Source organism: Neolamprologus multifasciatus, chromosome 14, assembly GCF_963576455.1.
Source record: "Neolamprologus multifasciatus chromosome 14, fNeoMul1.2, whole genome shotgun sequence".
In the NCBI taxonomy this organism is placed as follows: domain Eukaryota; kingdom Metazoa; phylum Chordata; class Actinopteri; order Cichliformes; family Cichlidae; genus Neolamprologus; species Neolamprologus multifasciatus.
Genome location: NC_140452.1, coordinates 29,429,255 through 29,450,580, shown reverse-complemented (window position 1 = coordinate 29,450,580; position 21,326 = coordinate 29,429,255). Strand labels below are relative to the sequence as shown.

The window sequence follows — 21,326 nt, the reverse complement described above, 5'->3', positions numbered from 1 at the left end:
CAAATATGAAACAGGCAAGTTTCAGTAAATAAACAGAACTGTTTACTGATTGTCGAAAATGTGATTATGTAATTAATTATGGAAGAAAATCTGCAAAATAAATACAATATTCTTCAAGGATGAGGAGCCATACTTCTTAAACTGTGAAATGAAACATTTAAAATGTGTTTCTATCATCTTAAATATCTCACTACTGTAACGCTACCTTCACCGGACACTTTAGAAACATATTTTCCACTTTGAAGCAGCTATCTGCTTTCCCGTCTCTCTCCTCTTTATCAGACTACCTCCATTTCTCTGACACCCATTTCCTCTCCTCTGCTGATTTAGCTTGATCTCTCCACCTCCTCTCCTTCTTCTGTCTATTGTTTTAGCGTTGCTCACACCCCCTGGTTTCTCCTCCTTTCTCTCAGCCACCCCACGACTCATTTATCCTCCTCTCTTTGTCTCCTTAGACTCCAGGTCTTTACCCTGCAGTGGAGCCAGGCTGTTTATTCTCTCTCTCCATCTTGCTTAGCTCCAGCCTGCTGTCAAGTCGGTAGATAACTACGGATAACTCGAGTTTTATTTAAGAAAAAGCCAGACCTCACGTCTACCGCTACACACCTGTGAAATACCAAGAGCTGAGCAGTGACGAGCAGAAGCCATGAAATCTCAGCACTGCCAAACTTTCCAAACAATATCAAACCACATTTTTCACGTCACAATTATGTCTTAAAGAACAAAAACAAACAAAAAACCCCTGAAACTCTTTGCCAAAGAGTTTGACTTCACTGTTGGAGTCAGAGTAAAAACATCCCAACGATGAGATGCGTTATAGTTCGAGTAAAGCACTTTTCATTATCATGTTTCAGAAGATTAACACAACTGACTGTTTGCACTTATGGAAAGAAAAAAAGACCCCGGTTCCTTGTATGTCTCCTCATACTTGGACAATAAAGCCGATTCTGATAATTCAGAGATGTAAATGATGTGAGCTTCTATTTTACATTATGAAACATCCAAGACTTTTTCATACATACACCAGAAAACTCGCTTAAACACACTTTAGCCAGTCTCTCATGTCATGACATGCGCCGATCAATGACGCAGCTTTGTTGCGTGTTTTTAACCCCAGTTAACCTCCACCAGCTTTCACAACTTTAATATTCAAAGCACCTGTCAGTCACAAAGCGGACTGACGCAGACCTCCTGTGGAGCGTCGGCCTGTGTGCAAGAAATGTGCTGAGCTGTTCACACCAGGCTAAAGAAAACAACTACATCTGGAAGCATGGCACTGTTTGGTTTTTTTAATGACCTAACTGCTGTTAATCCACATCGGGGAACCAAAAAGGAGGGTTTTTTGCAGTTATGCAGCTTTGCATATCCTTTATGTGTTATACCTTGCCCTCCCACTCCTGCAGCAAAGTGCTCACTTCTCCCTCCTTAGCATAGGCCCGTGCTGTGTGTCCCACACCATTGGTCTGCAGGGGGCTGGCACCTGTATGACAGGAGCAAACAAATTTTATAGTTAGAGAATGACATAAACTAAAACCAAATCAGCATAGGTTTCGGGGGGGGGGGGGGGGGGGAATGTACTACTACAACAATATGCACAGACTTCCCTCGGCAGGAGGGTCTATCGTCAATCGAAAAAGCTGGGCTAGGGGTGAGAGGTCACAAGGATCAGAGGTCATTGCAGTGAAGCAGAGGGAGGATGCAATGCATCTGTAGGGGGTTTCATATCTGCAACGCGTGCCAATAACCGTACAACTGCACACCAACACCCTGGACTATTATATATGATCTATACATACTCACTGCAGGTTGGAGCCACTGGGACAAACACACCCACACACAGCAGGATCAAGTGGATGACACATTTCACAGAGGAATGAGGAGATAATATCACAGCACGAGTGAAGTGTGCCAGCCTGGGCTGAACAGTGCTGTGCTTGTCAGTGCGGGTGGTTAGCAGTGCCTTCTGCCCTGACCTGTGCTACCACTCACTAACCAGAGTAAACTCAACACACACATGCCTCCGTGTGAACAAGTGACTGTAAGAACACTGTAAAAAAAAACCCACGTAATATCTAATTGAATTGTCCTGGTTTTGAACAACAAGAGTACAACATTTAATCCCTACTGTAAGAAAGAGGGACAACAACAATGTAAATGTGTTGTTCAGGTCTATGATAGGTGAATGGCCTGCTCTGCTTTGTGGGAATGTTTCAGGGCATAATATGTGGATGGAAAATGAAATGTTAAGACAGCTCACACAGCTTTTTAGAGGAGGAAGTGGTTTGGGACTTGTTTAAGGTGAATGACTACTCCATCAAATTTGTGATCTTCGTTACTTTATTTGTCATTAGTTTAGAGGAGTTTTCATGTTTGACTGTAGCAGATTTAAAGTGGATGTATTGGACTCATTTCTAGTGACATTTTTATTCTTGGACTAGCTTTGCATTCACAGTTCAAAAAATAAACTAATAAAACATAAATCACCGTCTTAGATTTGGTGCGGTCCCTCATATCAGGTTTGGATAGCAGGTGGGCGAGGCTGCTGTGATCACACCCAAAAATGCTCATATTACGGATACCTGCTCTGACATCATGAATAGGACATAGTAAGGGGGAAAAAGGAGTTGGAAACAGTACTTGGAAGTGTCTAGACTTTGAATTTTGGTTAACTTTTACATATTTGAAAGTACTTTTTTAAGTAAGTTTCACTCTTTCCGCACTATATCTATCTATCTATACACACAACTCAATAACAACGTTACTTGACAACCACAAGAAGAGTTTCTGGGGTTTTCCAAGCGTAGCTGCTGAGTCAGAGAGCACAGTCACTAACTTCTGATGCACACACAGTCATTTGTTCTATAAGCAGGCCTGAAAAAAAACATGACCGAAACCACTCAGTTCAGAAAAGAGCTTCAAGGGTTACTACTAGTAAAACATCACCAAGAGAAAACAACATTAGTAACTTCAGTACTCTGTGCTGTGATGCTGTACGGCCCACTACGAACAAGAAATCCCATCTGAACTTTTTCTTCAGAACACAGAAAAAAAAAGCAAACAAACTATGTAATCAGTACAGGTGATTGTTGCTCTATTGCTCTGAGCACTGGCCGCAGAGACTAATAATCACTGTGATGATTATCGATAAACCCCTAAATTTCGTGACCTGCTCAGAAGCCATCGATCCTGACAATACGCCACAACCTCCCCCCCAAAAAAACATGAGGCCGAAAAGCAATAAAGTACCACACATACACGCGCCGACACCGGACATAATAAATAGCATCATTTAGGGCTTTAATATCAGGCCAACCCTCTGGGCCATAGCACTTTATAACAGGATCAACACTAACAACAGTCACACAGACAGACACACAACCCCAACTGAACACACACACACACACACACACACACACACACACACACACGATCCCTTCATTAGGAGTGCTTTAGTTATGCCTATTAGGAGTGCCCTCCTCTTTCCCATTTCCTCCTCCCTCTCTTTCAGTGCAGCTGGTGGGAGAGAGCCCCTGCTGGTCTTTATGCATGCGTGTGTGTGTGTGTGTCTTTGTGTGCGTCTGCGAGCATGTGTGTCTCCTCTGGCCTCTTACCACCTACAGAGCTGTCCATTACTCAGTGCCCCTGGCCACAGGCCCGATGTGGAGCCCGGGGAGAAGCTAGAGAGCCTCTGCAGGTAGGGTGAGGGACTGTGTGGCGAAGTGAAGCCTGAGGGTGGGCCTGGAGACTGTGATGGATGGAGATGTGAGTGGAGGGCCGGCTAAGGCCAAAAGAGCAAACCCACAGCTAGTAGAGTTACACAGATGAACACAAACACAAGGGAAATAACAAGGCTCAGTGTGTACATACATGAAAGGAAGATGACGCACAAAAATAGCGAACACACACACACCAAAATCCACATAGATGTCCTGAAGCTGTGACAGTTCATAAGATTTTTTTTGTGATGATGTAAAAAAGAAAAAAAAAGATGGATTGGATGCTACGAATGGAAAATGGCTTAAAGGAAAGAAGGATACCGGAAGCTCGTATGAGGAGGAAAAAAAATTAAACATGCACAAGAAAGTTCTGTAAAAGTCTAATTACACTCACATTTGCACGGGATCACACATGCACGGCAACATGTGATTGAGGGCGCGTGATGCCACAAATGCTATTGGCGGCGATGGTGGCGCCAACCCTGCAAAGGCCCAGCCGGGCGAGCGACAACCAAGCCCGTCTTTAATCCAATTGTCCTAAAACAAATGTCTCTGCTTCGTGAAATTTCTTACCTTTTTAATTCAAAAATGCGTCTGCAGAACATTTGATCGAGTTAGTTGAGGTGATTTGTTTAAGCGTACGGAGTGCTTACAGAGGCAGGGGTGAGACGGGAGAGACAGGCTGACAGAGCTTCAGATGCATCATCCATCATAAACATAAACAAGACATTAATACAAGCTCCTGTGCATCTGCGTGTGTGCGTTTCACTGAGCGTAGAGTGATCCTAAAATGGAGTGTTTTTAGATTAAAAGCCTAATCGACCTAAAAGACGACAACAAACAACAACCTCACCAATGCAAGTTTAAAAAAAGAAAAAGAGGAAAAAAAGGCGTCCACAAACTGAAACAAGAATATCAGATGGATGAAATCATACTTGAATATATGAATACTTTAATTAATCATATGGGGGCCTGAGTGCACTAACATACATGGTCACACACACACATGTAAACTCCCACACACAAAGACTCACACTTCCTGTGCTTGTGGAGCTACCCCAAGGGCATGTTCTGCGAGGAGGTCACAGTTCAACGAGGCCTAGCTTGTTTAAGAGCTGCTCGCCTGGAAACAGAGGGGGGATACTCTGCCTCCAGGGTCTGCGTGTGTGTAATAGTGGCGCTGAGTCAACGGCAGGTGTGAGTGTAACGGGGTGGGGTGGGGGGGGGCGCAAAGGAAGCAGAGAAGTAATCAATTTCAAATGAGTTTTGTAATGCTGTTTATATCAGTCGCAGGGGATGCGTTCAAGTGATGATATCTGAAAAGCTGGTGGAGGTGAAACTGCTTTTAGCTTTAAAGACGTAATGAGAACTATTCTGTTTAATAATCAAAGAAAAAGGTCTTAAACTGACTGTTACTCTTGAATTAAGCTGTCAGTAAACAAACTTGCATATATTCAGGATCTTTTTAGATTTATTTACATTTATTTAATATCAGATTACCATAATTACATTAACAACAAAAAATATTAAAGGCAGCCATCACCACAAATGATTTGGTCAACATTAAGATCACTATTATTGGACATTACTACTCATCAACCTTTGAAAAATAGTGCATTTGATGTACATTTCATTTAACTTGACTTATAATTCTAAATTAAAAAAACATTAAAAGAAGAAAACATCCCACAGCGTGGCAGGGAGTGAATCTGGATTAAAGTTAAAGAAAGTTATTACAATGATCATTTTATTCAAATAACCTCACTTAAGTCATTTTTGGAAGGTAAAATTGCTCATGAAATGAAACATTAACTGCCCCGCCTACTTTTAACGATAGTGACTCGTTTAGATTTTGTCTAGTTGGACAAAGGGAACCAAAAAATGTTTTGTTTTTTTCCACTCAATCCCAACTGTAACAGAGTGTCACAGTTCAGGTAAGAATTTTCAAATTTACATTTAAGAGCCTCTTTATTTAATTAAAGTGCCATTTGACCTGACTTATCAAGATCACTGAAAGGTATGATTACAAACATCTTTATTTATTTAGATTCCCATTAGCCACTGCAACAGCAGACGCTAACATATGGAACTATTATATTACAATGTGAATACATTAACTAAATAAAGAAATATGAAAAATATCTGCCTGGAAACATCACCTCCACAGAAGATGAAACAAGCAAACTGTCAAACTGAGATCAAACAACTCAAACTTCTCCCACCAGTGGACACTATAATCTGTCAGCTGTGTTTGCCGAGGCTGACAGAGTGTAGCCTCAGGAAAGGCAGACTGAGTTCACCTAGGTAAGAGCTACTAAAATCCTCCGCCCACTGTACAGTGGGCGCGCAGGATTGAGGAGTGTATATAAAATAAAGGTGGAGACTGCCACACAGCTTGGCAGTTATTTGACTTTAATAATACCTAAGATATTCTCTATTAAAAATTGCACCTGTAAGGCATCAGACTGCAGAGCAACAAAGCAAAACACATGGAGGCTGCTGCATCTGTCATCACCTTTACTTCTCTTACGCTGACACTCTGAGGCCCCCCGTGGGCAGTGATGGGACGGTTGTAATGATTCGGGAGCGGTAACGTACCAGCCTCAAGCAGCATGCGTACAGCGCGTGGGTCGTCGGCCAGCGTAGCGTAGTGAAGCGCTGTGCAGCCACGGAAACCAGCCCTGCTGCTCAGCCTGCTGCTGAACTCGTCCTCTCTGGACACCAAGACTGCAGAGAGGGGACACGAGGAGACAGAGAGGAGGAAGAACAATTAGAACCACAAGCTGCTTTTTCTGTGCAGTACATGCACAGGTTGGCTCCCAAAATACAATAAAATAAAAACAAAACCAAAAAGTCTGCTGGGAAAAATCACTCATTTGCTGCTAAATCTTAATTTTAAATACTTCTCTACACCAATATTAAAGTAAAAAAAAAAAAGAAAAGACAGTCTTAGTGAATTTAGAGTTAAGAGGAATTTAAGGAAATGCATTAATTCCTCAAAGCTGCAAATAGGATAGTTATTACATGAAGCTGAACACCGTATACTCCCTGGACCTGAAAAAGATATTACAATGAATAACAAACTACTTTGGCTTTAAACGTTACAGCATCGAAATCCGGGGGAGCTTCCTATAATCTAACCACAGACAATGGAAGACTCCAGAAAGTGCGACGAAGACAACAGTGCTTTTATAAAATTATCTTTCTTGTTTCCAGCTTTGGAATAGTTGTTCATTTGAGCAGATTTAAGCTTAACTGTCCGACACAATAGCAATAATGCGAGTTGTGTTTTAGGGTCTCTCTTGCTTTGCTCCTTACTAATAATGGAGCTACTCTATCATTCTCTCCTTACTTCTTTTTCATAACAGCACTCATCTCGTGCCACTCCTTCATCATCCATTTTTATTTTTTCTTCCCGCCTCCTTCCTCTCCTCCTCGGTGTCCATCAATTCCTTTCATCGCTTGCACCCTCTTTCTCCCTCCCCGCTCTCTCTATCCCAGTAACTTTGTCTCATCCATTTCCTGACTTCCTCTCCCTCCCTCATCATCCTACCCATTTCCTTCAATCCCTCCCTCTCTCCATCACTCCCTCAAACATCCGCATCTTCTTCCTTCTCCTCCATCTCTAGACATCTTTTTTTCAGAGCATCCCTCTTTTCCTTCTCCCTTGCTTCATCAGTCTTTCCCTCCCTCTATCTATCCCACTCTTTTTCTCTAGCTCTCTGCAGTGTGTGTGTGTGTGTGTATCTGTGTGTGTGTGAGAGACAAGGCGGGATAATCATAGCTAACCCAATAAAGCGTCGCACAGGCCCCCCTAGCCCATCCATCAGTGTGCGTCTGGGAAACGCTTCCCCACGCTACGCTGGCCCCACGCGGACCCAAACCTGACAGCCATATAAATGTCTGCAATATACATATCCCATATAAATATGTCTGCAGAAACCCAACACAGACTGGAGGGGTGGGTGGGGGGGTAAAGAGTGTGTGTGTGTGTGTTTGTGTGCATGTGCACCATTGTTCGTGTGTGTGAGACTGTACAGCTCAGAAGAAAAGCAAATAAAAAAATACAAAAGAAAAAAACACCACTTGTCATAGGACAAATAAAACAAATAACACGCAAAGAATCAAACATGTACATAAATGCAAATTTTTATGCAAATTCTACTCATAATACTTGGTTTACACGCTTTGGGTTCATATGTGTAATATAACAACTCTGCTCTCCGTTTCCCACCCCCCTCCTCACCTTCCAGTGAGTGGATCCCTTTCTCCCGTGATGTGTCGTAAACATTGTTGAAGTGATCACCGGCATTTGGGTCGGCACCAGCTTCAAGTAAGACTTTCACCACGCTGAAAAGCAACAAAACACAGAGGCACACGTTTAAAAACACGTCCGCACACCCAGAACCTTGTATTAAATAAACGCAGACATGCACACAGATGAGGTTTAACACCATAATATTTCAGTGTTCATGCGGTGGATGCCAGTTTTTCTTGGCTTGTTGTTGTCCGTATAATTATTTCCACATTAGGAGGATGACAAATTTTAAAATAGGTTTTCCTTTCTTTGGGAAGTCTCCCTCTCCCTCTCTTTCTCAAAGAGTAATAATGCGCCTTTGGGTTCAGATGTCTGATCAACACTTTCATAGATTTTATGGATTGTCTCTTTTTCATAGGAATATCTGGGACAATCAAAGCAAGTAGTGCCCAAATCAAGATAAAGACTTTTGGGGGGGGGGGGGGGGGGGGGGGTCAGTGATGTGTATTAAGTTCATCTGTCAGAATGTGTGGTGTTCTTTTTATTATTGTCACATGTTTTAACTTTATATTTGGTACCAATAAAGGTTGAAGACAGAGCTGTCAGGAAGGAGGGAAAGAGGAGGTTTGTGGATGCAGTGAGGAAGGCATGTAGAGGATGGTAGGTGTTACACAAGAGAGCAAGGGACAGGGTGATGATATCCTGTGACGACTCCTAAAGTGTGGAGGAGAAGAAGGAAAATAAGGAGGAGGAGGCAGAGGAGGAGGACAAGGAGGTGGGAGAGGAAATGGAGGAGAAGAAGGCTGCGGGAGTACAGGATGAGGAGAGGAAGCCAAAAGGAAGAGAAGAAGAAGGTGGGGGAGAAAAAAGGGGAGGAAAAGCAGGCGGCAGTAGAGCAGGACACGGCCAACGAACAAGGAGCCAGAGGAGAGGAAGAAGGTGAAGGACAAAAAGGAGAAGAAGGCGGCAATATAGGAGGAGGAACCAAAAAGAAGAAAAAGGCAGAATTGGAAGAGAAGGAGGGAGGCAGAGGAGGAGACGGTGGAGAAGAAGAAGTCAGCCAGTAGAGAAGGAGATGAACGCGGCATTTAAGGAGGAAGTAGAAGAGAAAGAGGACAAAGAGGAGGAAAGAGGAGGAGGAACAAGGCAAAGAACGGTCTGATACCCTCAGAGCTATTAAAGAGACAGTTACCTCTACATGAAGTGTGGGACGCCCTTCATCTCACTGTGTGTGATGTATTAGAATTAGATCTTTCTGTTTGCTAAAAACATGTGGAGATAAATCTGCATCAGCACATACAGACTCACAAGGTGGCATCACAGGAAGAGCACACACACTGGATGTGCAACACACTTGTGACGTGCTCCATCCAAAAAGTGTGCAAGCGTTGCCTTGAAGCGGTATTTATTGCTTTGCAGCAGCTTGTATGTTTCCTCTTAGTTGGTGGATGTCAAAGTGTTTCTGAATCGGCAGCGTCACGCATGTAACCACTGACATGTTAAAAAGCCCGCACACATATCTTATCAGCTGCTGCAGTTGCAACACTTGCCACTGACCACAATATCTGTTAATTAAATGTTTTGTTACACATGAACAGAGCTCTGCTTCTGTGGCATCACCAAATATAACCTTGACTTTACACAAAGTTTCCTCACGGTTCATAAACAAATCACGCGCAAATATCCAATTCCTCGACTGCCTGTGACACTTTTGCCTGATTCACACTCGTCTATTCTGTCTCGTTATGGTGGATACACCCCACTAGTCACTTCCTTCTATCTCGCCTTCATTACACATTTGTCGGCCTCGTAACATGTACATATGTGCACACTGAAGGGGGCAGGGGTCGGACCCCATTTCCGGCACCGTTGGGGGAGTGTAACCGAGTGGGTGTTCGTGTGTAGGCCTTCATTGGAGCGTACCGCCTTATAGAACAAACAGGAGTACCTCGGCAACACCACTCACTGTGACCCGTCAGATGTTTCAGGTCTCCCTGTCTGCAGGACACACTATCGCATAAACCCACACTTAGTCCACTGTGAAGGCAAGCAGCAGCTTTCACATTGAGACACAGATGAGCACAAATGTACACACAAAAACTAGCCATCTAGTCGGTGAACACAAAGAGACACAGAGAGACACAGAGAGAGAGGCGGTGGCCGAAACATGAACCCTGCTGGTACTCTGCTGATGCTTCTGCCATTAAACCTGTGACCACGTAATGTGGCCTGGGAGGGAGAGATGGATCGCTTACAGCTAAATGGTTGTGGCAGTGGCCTGAAAGGGCTTAAATAGAGTAAAATGACCATTCATAGGAGGATGAGGTGGAGCTGACTATGTAACAGGCTGAAGCCCTGCTAGCAGAACCTGTGCTCTTAAAATGAGAATGGACGAGTCAAACTAACTCTTATATAAGATCAGTTGAAATTAAATATCTTATTTATTTGTGGCATTATAAACAAAAATACAGTTTTTTAAAAAAGATAATTTAGCAGAAATTTAGAAGCAGATATTGATTAAAATATAAAAGGCTGCATCTCTGACAACAGACTGAAGTACAGCACCAGTCACTATATTTATCTGTCCAGCAGGCTTACTTAACCCACTATTAGATAAGTAAGAAGAGCACATCATTTGGGAAGCAAAGGCATGCAAATATTCAGCATGGAATATAAACATTTACAAACCTTTTAGTTAAAAACATAAAGGTTGAAAGTCTATTTTCCATCATTAGTTTTTGTGCATTGCTATGGGAGAGCGAGGCTGAGAACATTCTGGCCAGGTCTTTGTGTCTGACCTTGCTGAGGGGGGTATAAAGGACAATCGGAAGGGTTGGTGGTGGTGGTGGTGGGGGTGGGATCCCCTTTTGTTACTGTATCACTGTGGAGGGGTGGGGTATGACCCACAGAGGGTTTCCCCTTCACCCTTGCAAGCACTTCTACAAACACGTCGATGCTTCCTGTGAGACGCGTACAGAAACGCACAAACTCAAACTGAAGTTGGTCACACGAGGCTGGGCAGGACTGACTGAAGGAATGGGATGGTCTGAAAAGAGTTAATGGCATAAGAAAGGTAAACACGGAGAGATAAAAAAGGAGGAAAACTCCAAAGAAGAGGAGGAGAAAGGAGGAGGAGGACTGGATGAAAGGAGGGAGAGTAGCTAAAAAGATGAAAGAAAGGGAGATTTAATTACACAGGACGGTACTAAAACTAATGAGCTTTTAAAAACAGTTTATAGTTTTACTAATCAACTGATGATCAAGTGACTAACTTTATTTGGGAGGAGAGTTGCAGCACTGATTTGAGGCCTAAATGAAGGCATCCAGAGTTGGTTAATTAAGATTAATTAGATTAAGCTCCCTTTTCAACAGAAATGGACAAAAAGTTACAGTTTACAGACTTTCTGATACAGTCCAATATGTACAGAAACAAAAATAATATCCACAATTATTACAGAATTATTTTAATTGTGTAATAATTGTGGATAAAACAAGAAAAAATGTTTTATGCCCCCAAACCCCTCTGTATGAATGATTCATCTTGTTTTATCCTGATGTTTTATTGCTCGTGTTCTTCTCAAACAAATATAAAGGATTCATCCAGGTTATCTTTTTATTGTCCACTTGAACAGAGATTCTTGAGCTAATGACTACCTTTTTGCTCCTTAAGCAAACAGGGTGTCGGCATCTTGCTCGGACACTTGAAAATCCATTTATGGCATCATCTCCATGCTACTCCATTTTTCTTTCCCATTACTCTCTATGCAACACTCTAGAGCTGACAAATTTATAACTGTAGCCTTGCTTCACCAGCAGGTGATCGGTGTCTCCGCAGAGGGATGGTGTTAGTTTCCAATCCGGCCCTGGAGGGAAGACAGGAAGCAGACACTTCCACCTCCGTTGTGCAATAAAAGACACCTGAGCCAAACTGACCATCCATGTCTGCGACCACCTGGCCCAGACATTGGACCTCACCTGACCCCACCTCACCTGGTGTCCACCTGGGGTCAGAAAGATGCTAGAAAGCGAGGTTCACTGTACCTCTAATTTTTTTCTTTCCTTTTTTAAATGTACCCGATTCTTTACGATATGATTATTTAGTCAGGAAATAGTGGACTCTAGAGGCTGGTATCTAAAGCATTTACCGAGACTTATTATTCACTTTAAAAACAACTTAAGTGTTATGTTTTCCACTTCAGGTCTAAACACTTAATCATTTCATAGTAGAAAAGGAGATGGCAATCTTCTTATTTACAGCTATTTTATTACCAAAACCCAAGAGAAGAACGTATGTACACATATTGAAAATAATAACATGAAAATGTTATAGAGTATAGTATAGAGGAACATCCTGAAAACGTGCCATTAATTATATTTTAATATTATATTATATTATTTGCGAATAGGGTCATAATATAATGACAGCGTAAGGAGAACTTGTTAATAAACCCCATATATGTTATCTAAACCCGACTACCTACCATTACGATCATGATGGCCAAATGATTATATTTCATTAGGCCCTGCTGAGTCCAGCTAATCTTGGTCTCAAATCTATAATCCCACTTAAATGCCTTCTCTCCCCTGCCAGGTTATTCTCTCCCGTTCCTTCACCCCTGTTCTTCCCTTCAATTCCGTCGCCCTCCCTCCCATCGAGTCACTCGGCCGACAGGTCGGAACGGTCAACAGGCGTTATACTTGGCTGAGCGCTCATTGTGCACGTGAATGCAGTGAGGGAGGGATGGAGGGAGAGAAAGAGCGATGGAGATGGGCATTGTGTGTTAAAGAGTGCAAACAGAGAGCCAGGCCCTGCGCATCCCTGATTTAGCCCTACATCAAAGCTAAGCAAACACACGCCCCCTCCACCCACCACCACAAATGTCTCACCCTTAATTCTTACACACCCACACCCCCCTCTGCTCCACCCCTGATTCCCCTCACGCAGCCGCGCCTTGACCTGCCTGGTGGACACTACATCTAGAAACAGCTCCCACTGAAATGTCCTCTTGAAACACAATTATCACTTTTGGCCCAGGAAAATATAAACACAACTGTTTGAGAGAGACGGGCAGAATAATTCAACAGCGAGAGCCACGGTGACACTCTTGCTACAGGCTACACCGCGTTCGTGAGTGATGTTCCCTGTGTTTTCACTTAACGGCTGCAAATAAAGTTGTGTGTGGCTGAGTAATAGGCAGTTGGCCTGTAAGATATTTGGTATGAACTCCCTCGGTCTCCTCGCCCGTGTGTGCGCACGTGTTTCTGCGAGTGGACGGTTGTGTGTTTGTGACTGATGTGTGTGAACTGATGTTCTGTCTTCCCTGCAGCAGTGACTGCTCACTGGGGGGCTGGAAGACGGGATTAAACACAGAGGAGTGTCACTGTCTGGCTGAGTTATAGCACTCATAACACACACACACACACACACACACGTAGCCAAAAAACACATGACACACACGCACAGACAGACACACATCATTAAAAATAAAAAGGTCCATGGATACGATCACTCGACATACACAACGTTAAAGTCGCAGCTGAAGGATCATGTGACCGTGTTCATCTCTGATCAGCTCCGAGTGATTCATCAAATTCTAATTTCAATTACCATTTTGGCTTCAAACGATTATAAAAAGAAGACAATCAGGATAAAACAATTATAGTGCCCTCGTTTTACTGCCAAATTACTTTTCTGTCGCTCTCATGATCAATAAATTTCTTCAAGATTTATAAGCGAACATGCTAATATAATGCAAAAGGAAATCAATATAAAACTGAAAGTTGTAACCAATTACACGCGCGCAATTAAGCTTTGTGATCACAGATTTATTCGTTAAGTTTCAATTTGTTGCGACAAGTTCAAACTTGGAGGAAAAAAAAGCAAGCAAGCAAGAATAGGACTGAAAGTAAGCTCATCTGAAAACATTTTAATATTCAGATTTCACATAAAGGGCCTTAAGAGTGAGAAGCATTAACAAAAAAGTGACCACACAGACCGGGTAAAGAGAGCGAGTGAGAAGGGAAAAAAAAAAGGCCTATAAATTGGATTTGGCCCGGCCTCAACCTCGGCCCCTTTCTGTATTCTGTGTGTTCTGGGGGCCAGGAGGCTAATTTAATTTGTTGGACAGAGAAATGGGGGAACGGGTAAAGACCGTCTGTCAGTCTGAAAGCTGCACTTTGCACTTCTGATGACGTACTGTAACAACCAAAGCAGGGACGAGGATGGCATATGCTCGCACTAATGCGGCAGCTGCGCGATACCAAACCCGCTGCTGCATATGTAACGCCTCAGAAGTTTCAAAACACGACTTATTCGGCGAAGCAGGCGCGCACAGACCTGTGCTGTCGATTCATAGCAGCCACCATGAGAGCGGTCCAGCCGAGACGGTGGCGATGATTCGGATCCACCCCCTCTTTTAACAGCCTGATGGGAACAAGAAGCAGAAAGTGGTTTTATTTTTACTTCAGTCTCACCGTTAACAGCCTGTAGCAGAAGCTCCATGTAGTACTGCAATTGATATTGTAGCATTTTCTTTCTTTCTGTCTCTAAAGCACGTACCATGCTGAAGGAACAGCAGTAAGATTAAGTAATGCACACCTAGGGGAAATTATGCAGATCAAAATGAAATCTACAAAACAAGAAATATGGGAGGCAAGCTGCTGCAAGCACAGTCTCTTTTTTTGGGACACACCAGAATAAATCCAGCACATATCCTGCTTTTATCCAAAGCCTTCTGCACCATTTAATATCTGCACGTTAAAGCCAGGTGTGTGTTGAGTTTTCTGCCCGAGGCTATAACATCAGGCACAGTCCTTATAAGCGTATGTAAGGGATCCGGCTGTCGTCTCTGGTGCTGAGCAGACAGAGTCCCTGTTTACAGTCAACACAGCGGCTTCAGTCTGGTCTGCACTCAGCACTGATGCTCTCAGTCTCCGTTTTCACTGCCTGCTCTGCATGCACAATCAGGGTAAGCCGTAAGAGCTGCATCTGAACTTTTCTTTCCCCATTTTAAATGCAGACAAACTGAGCAGCTCCTTCGACTTTGAAAAAATACAAAAATAACTTTTGATATGAGAATAATGACATGGCAAGAGTGGATGGAAAAAGCAGAGTGGTTTATTTGATATAAGTGATAAGCTACATGGGACTGGGTCTGTTCTTGAAAGCGTTTACTTTCAAGTATAATTGGGGTTGTTGTTTGTTTGTTTTTTAACCAATTTAACAGGCAAATCTGAAGTCATACACTGAAATATTGCTGCCACATTCCTTGAATGCACACCTCACTGGAGTTTTGCCACCTAAAGTTAATTTCTTTCAGCTTCTGAGATTTTCTGCTGTTTTAGTTCTGATACTGGAAGAAGGGTTGTGTGTCCGCTTCATACCAACCATCAGAGTCTGGTTCCCCCTATAGAGTCCAGGGTGTGGCATGGTATTTGTCATCACCAGCTTGTTAACAAACTACATTTTCCAAAGCACTTTGTATCGCTGGCTTTAAAAACCTAGTTTAAATGTGCAAACTATTGTAACCATGTTTAACCACAATAGTCAAACTACAGCTGCACTGCATGCCACGCTGCGCTCTCTCTCTCTCTAATGTCCTACCCAACAAATGGCTGAACATGCCCTGACATCATTTATATTAAAACATAAGGAAAATATTAGCACCAAATATAAATATCAGTTTTCGATGGTCACACTGTTTTTGTTGTTGTTTTTTTTTTAAATAACACTACATGGTTGCCATATGGTGCCAACTAAGAATGCATGAATATATATCGGCTAAACATAACAACAAGCATTCAGCATTATTTTAAACACTGCTATCATGCCAAACGCTACCAAGTTCTTAACCATCCATTCTGTGAAAATGGACGCTCTTCATTTCTCTGCTGCCTCTCAGCTGACACACCCTGACACTCTACCACTTCTACAGAGTCCAAATGCAAAGCACTTAACACATCTGTGACCTGCTAACTGGCCGTCTCGCTGCACTCTCACCTTCGCCATCTGCCACATGTGCACAGGTAACCCGAGCATGCAGATGGGGGCATGCATCGATACACACAGGTATGCATGCGCTCAAGCACATGGACCCGGAGACCAATACTCAACAACAGTCGAAGCACGTGAATTACTATGATTAACATAGGCACAATACAACGACACATCTATCTGAACAGCAACAGTATCTAAAAGGTTAAAGACTAAGAATTTGATCTGAAGAAGAATAAATTCTCATAATAATGTTCAGGTTTATCTATCGCATACTCCTTTCTGTACCCCTTTAATGTAACACCATCAATGAGATGGATGAGAACGAGCCATTATAGAAGTCTGGCTCTAATACATGCACCTTCTTTTATGTAGCATACCCATTTCTGCCACCTAACCCTCTGTGTGAAGGACATTACCAGGACTAAGTTTAGGATCAAGTTCAGAGCAAGTGTTTATATTATTCTGAAGTAAAACAAATCTCAGAGAAACACGTTTTTAAAGAGCCTAAAAATCACAGTGAAAAAACAAAAACAAAAAAACAAACGAGAAAGACACAGTGGCAGCAGGGAGTCTTAAGTGTCCGAGGGCATTTTTATTATAGTAACTTGCCTCCCCGGTTTCCTTCACTGGCATTTTATGACATTCCACTGAAGATGCGACGGAGGGAAATATTATAATATAAGTGAGGAAGGAGAAGATTAAGCTTCCAAATAAGTAATTCTTGGGTTTATGAAGCATCAAGCCGTGTGCCACATTGGAGGTACGTGGCAACACTGAATGAGACTTTCACATCGGATGCATCTGCAGTTCTTTCTTCATGTTTGCTTTCCATGATGGCAAATTGATTTCTTGGTCACAGCAGGAAAGAAGAAGATACGAGGAAGCATAAGTTAGTGCCAAACATCCACACTGCAAATATTCCCTCAAGAGGAAGACTTTCACACAGAGAGGTGGAGCTCTTCTTCCACCTGCTGGTTACTGATGGGACAACAACTACAGGTGTGCTTTCGTAACAGGAGTTAACCGTGGATGTTCTGGAAACTGCCCTATGCACATGATCTGTGACTTACACGTGGGTGTAATAATCAAACCAGAGCTCATTTCAGGTCATAAGTGATACTTTTTTTTAAACTTTTTTTTGTAGAAAACCACTCATCCATGCATTCGGTCACATGCCAAAAGTATAGTAAATAATGAATATTTAGTAAATATTTAGTCCGTGCTGCTTGTTTTTTAAAAGCAATATAGATAAGGTGAAGGCATGGCCTAAGACAAGCAGTTTAACACTTTAAAAAGATAAAAAGATAACACAGTTTGATTATTTCAGTGAAAGTGCAGCTGTCAAGAATCCATTCATAAGGAAGGGAAACATGGAGAAAAGGCTCAGCTATGCAAAATTACATAAGAACTGGGAAAAAAAAAATCAGCGTCAGCATGTGTGAGTGAGTGATGAATCTAAATATGACATTTTTGGTTCAAATCTTCATCAGTATGTACAGCAGTGAGTGTATACAGCCATCTGTAAAACTTGGTGTAGTAGGCTCTGACATGAGGCTGCATTGGCCTCCCCTGAGCCCGGACCTCAACATTATTGAAGCATCGTGGGGTCATGCTGACAGAGAACACAGCAAAAAGGCAAAAACATCCAAAGAAGAGCTTTAAGAGTCCTTCAAGAAGCCGGGAGGACTAATCCTGAAGACATTACAAGAAAGCTGCCTAAGAGAGTTCAGGGTGTGTTGAAGAATAAAGGTGGTCCTAACGCCACCTCCATTCTAGCATTCACAGGTGTGTGAAATATCTAGAGCCAGCATATATTAGCGTGCATTTAAAACACAATGCCTACGTTGAACTCAAGACAAAAGAAGACAAGCAAATATGTTTTTTTAAAGTGTTCATGTTTGGGTATTACCTGGCTACATCCTGAGCATTATTGGTCCTTGCTGCTTCCAAAAGAGCATCATCTGGTTATTGAAAAAGCAGAGAGAAAACATTAACTACACTAAAGATTTTACTAAATAAAACAAGCTGGGTTTAAAACTAACTCTACAGACCAGTTTATACCATATAACATCGTTCCATCAGTATTTACTATATTATAAAAAACATTTAATGAACGGCCGGTCTCTAATCAGTGTCAGCTGATTATAATTAATTATAAGCTTACCTTTGTTATCGGGATCTTTCTTCAGACAGAAGGCCACGGCCGCAGCAGAGAGGACACCGGCAGAGGCTACTCCTGCCCGCATGGGTCCTCCACCTGTTCCCCTGTCTCCGCCGCTTTCCTCCCAGTACTGGTTGTTGTTACGACCTCTGCTGGCCAGAGCCGCCCAGGAACTACGGCGATTCTCCAGGTTGGACAGCCATCTAGGGGCGAGGTGGTGGTACTGCATCGATGGTTTCATGCTATTTCCAGCAGTCTCCTCAGCCAAAATCCCCCTCCTGGAGACCCTGGAGGTGGACACGATGGGGTTGCGCTTGGCCTCCGCCGGAGTCTCGCGGATGCCTTGGCACGCGCCACCGCTGGCGCTGGTCTGAAGCACGCGACTGCACGGTGACAGGCTGCGCGACCTTCGCGCAAATAGCCTGGTGGGAACCGATGATAGCATAGCAACTGACTCACCGAAAACCAAGCTGGTCTGGCTTATGGCGTCAGTCTGGGGGTGACTCCGGAGGACAACAAACTAGGAACAGCGCCTTAACTCAGGTGTAACAGTGGTTAGAGCTCAGGTCAGGGGACCAAGTTCGTAACATCGGGACGTAAATAACCGCTTCAGCTCGTCGTGGCGTGGTTGTCACTAGAAGCCGCGGCGCATTCTGGGAAATGTCGTTTACTTGAACGTCATTGATTATCACGTAGTATGCATCAGTTGGTGTACGTTTGCTTTAAAACATGGGTGTTGTAACAGTCAGGGAGACTTTTAAATGGTAAATGTACTTAGTCCCTAAGGACCCCAAAGCGCTTTACACTACATTCAGTCATCCACACATTCACACACTGGTAATGGCAAACTACATTGTAGCCACAGCTGCCCTGGGGCGCACTGACAGAGGCGAGGCTTTTAAAAGGGTTTTCATGGCACAACATTAACACAAAACTATAAAAATTAGCATCGGAGCTGTCTCGGCTTTATTTTTTTTTTATAATCTTGCCTCAAAAAGCTATCCGTCCTGATTAACACCTAGAACAGAGGCCCCCAACCTTTTTTGCCCCACGGACTGGGCCTTTAAGGTTACATGGATAAATACAACAAAATAAAATGCTACGATCAAGACAAAAACTGTGGTATTTTGTAAAAAATAATAATAATGATGAACGCGAATTCACTGTGTGATTGTGTATTTTTATTAGCAGCGTCCTCCTGAAAATGTGCCAACAACATTGAGAGTAATATCCTCCTCGCTGCCACTTAATGCTCTCTGGTCTCTATGGTAACGCGTAAACGTAGTATGCATCAGTAGTATGCAAAGTTTCTTTCAAAAAACGACACAAAAAAGACCCAGGGAAACCGAGTTAATGATAGAAACCCTGAAAACCATAAACTTCACACGTGGGTCTCAACGGGCCGAGGCTTGGGGACCGATGAAATACACGAAGGACTGGGTAAAGAAGAAAACTGTGGCTAAGGGGAGAGGGCAACTGTTGCTAGCTAAATCCATTTTCCCACAGCTTTATCAGTCACAGTATTGTGATGTGGAAGAAGAAATATCAAACCACACTCTTACCAGACCTAATATCCTGAATTACCACCAAGCATCACCTATCAGCTCAGCTGGTGTACACGTCATGGGAAAAAAAACAAGAGAATGTGTAATGTGTTTTTTCCCAACCCATAATTGTTTTTCAAGGCTGCGACAGAGAAATATGTGAAATGCTTGCAATAACAGGCCCTTTTTTTCTTTCTCCAACACCAAATCCTGAGAAACATATGGCACTGAGTGTCCTGCACTTAAACATTCATTTAATATCACGTACACATATACACATACTGTCCCTCAAGAAGACACTGAGAAAAAATAAAGACTAACATTGACTTTGCCATAAGTCATAGGTGTCAAACTCTGGCCCGTGGGCCAAATTTGGCCCGCAGCCTAATTACATTTGGCCTGCGAAGCCATACCAAATTACTATTAGAGCTGTCCTACTGGTATTATACAGCTAATATATTAGCCAATATTGTTTAGTATTAAGCTTTGCTTGTTCCATATTCAGCTTTCCGGCAAAACTTATTTGAGTCTATAAGAAAAGATTCATTCTTATATCTGAAGGAAGATTTTTTTTCAATAAATATTAATGTTAGCCCCCAACTTTGTTCCAGTTTTGAATTTTGGCCCACTGTGTATTTGAGTTTGACACCCCTCCATAAGTCATTGTTGATTTTGTCTTCACTCTCCATCCCCCGCCAAGCTGCACCTGTGATTCTGCGGCTGCTCGCTGATGAGCTGACAGATAAGATCTTTTCTTATCCTCTGCATCCTTACTCTATCACCTCTGCCTCCCACAGGGCGCCAGCCTGCCCTGTTCAAACACTATATTTTTTCAGTGTTTCAACTGAAAAAATAGAATGCCATTGATAAAAAAATAGAATGCCTTTGATCCCCTGTGATGTCATCATCTTCTGTGATGTCCCCTGTGATGTCATGAGAGAAAAAACCCTTAAATAGGAGCTTTGCTCTGTTAAACTTTGCTGCTCAACGGACCTTGACCTGACAGTAAGCAAACCATTTTGGAGAGTTTTGAGAGAATTTCGCGTTACTTAGCAATTCACTGACCAAGCCGACACATTTCACCATGTCAGCTAAGCCCATCCTTCAGCTCAGATGAGCTTGAAATAGTTGAAGGGAGCATTTTGGGAAACCACTACAAGGTAGAGGCTTTCCTCGGAGAAGGGGGCTTTGGTATTGTAGCCAAATGCCGTGATACCAAGACCAACCGAGCTGTGGCTATTAAGGTGAACAAGAACCGCACTGATATTCTGCAACAGGCAAAAAAGGAAATTTTCATCCTGGAGCAGCTGAGAAGGTTGGATCCAGATGCCGCCAACATTGTTAAATGGAACGGCTTTTTCCTTGACAGAGAGCGGGTTTGCCTGAAATTTGAACTCCTCGATCAATGCCTGTGGGACTACATACGGGACCCGAATAACCGGCGTCTCCCCATAAGCGAAGTCAGGCCAATTTTAGGTCAACTCACAAATGCTCTGTCCCACCTGGGTTCTTTGGGAATAGTGCACGCTGACATCAAACCTGGAAACATCATGGTTGTAAATCGCTATGAGTCTCCAGTCAAAGTCAGACTTATAGACTTTGGCCTCGCATGTCCTGCGTCTGCAGTGATGCCTGGTGAACGTGTGGGGAC

General features: G+C 42.9%; 1 protein-coding gene across 2 annotated transcripts in view; it reads right to left on the bottom strand.

Moving 5' to 3' along the window:
* The window catches only part of clpb (ClpB family mitochondrial disaggregase), a 42,263-nt gene extending 23,456 nt beyond the window's left edge, over positions 1–18,807 (bottom strand). Inside the window, exons 1-6 of one of the 2 annotated variants that reach the window (XM_085184455.1) lie at positions 18,135–18,807; positions 17,880–17,931; positions 14,312–14,398; positions 7,963–8,066; positions 6,315–6,443; positions 1,383–1,480 (exon numbers count right to left, since the gene is read on the bottom strand). In XM_085184455.1, coding sequence (XP_085040581.1) covers positions 1,383–1,480; positions 6,315–6,443; positions 7,963–8,066; positions 14,312–14,398; positions 17,880–17,931; positions 18,135–18,576 — 912 coding nt within the window. In that variant the 5' untranslated portion in view covers positions 18,577–18,807. The remainder of the gene's footprint in view (positions 1–1,382; positions 1,481–6,314; positions 6,444–7,962; positions 8,067–14,311; positions 14,399–17,879; positions 17,932–18,134) is intronic. The other variant, XM_085184454.1, reaches the window with a different exon arrangement.
* Positions 18,808–21,326: the final 2,519 nt, after the last annotated feature.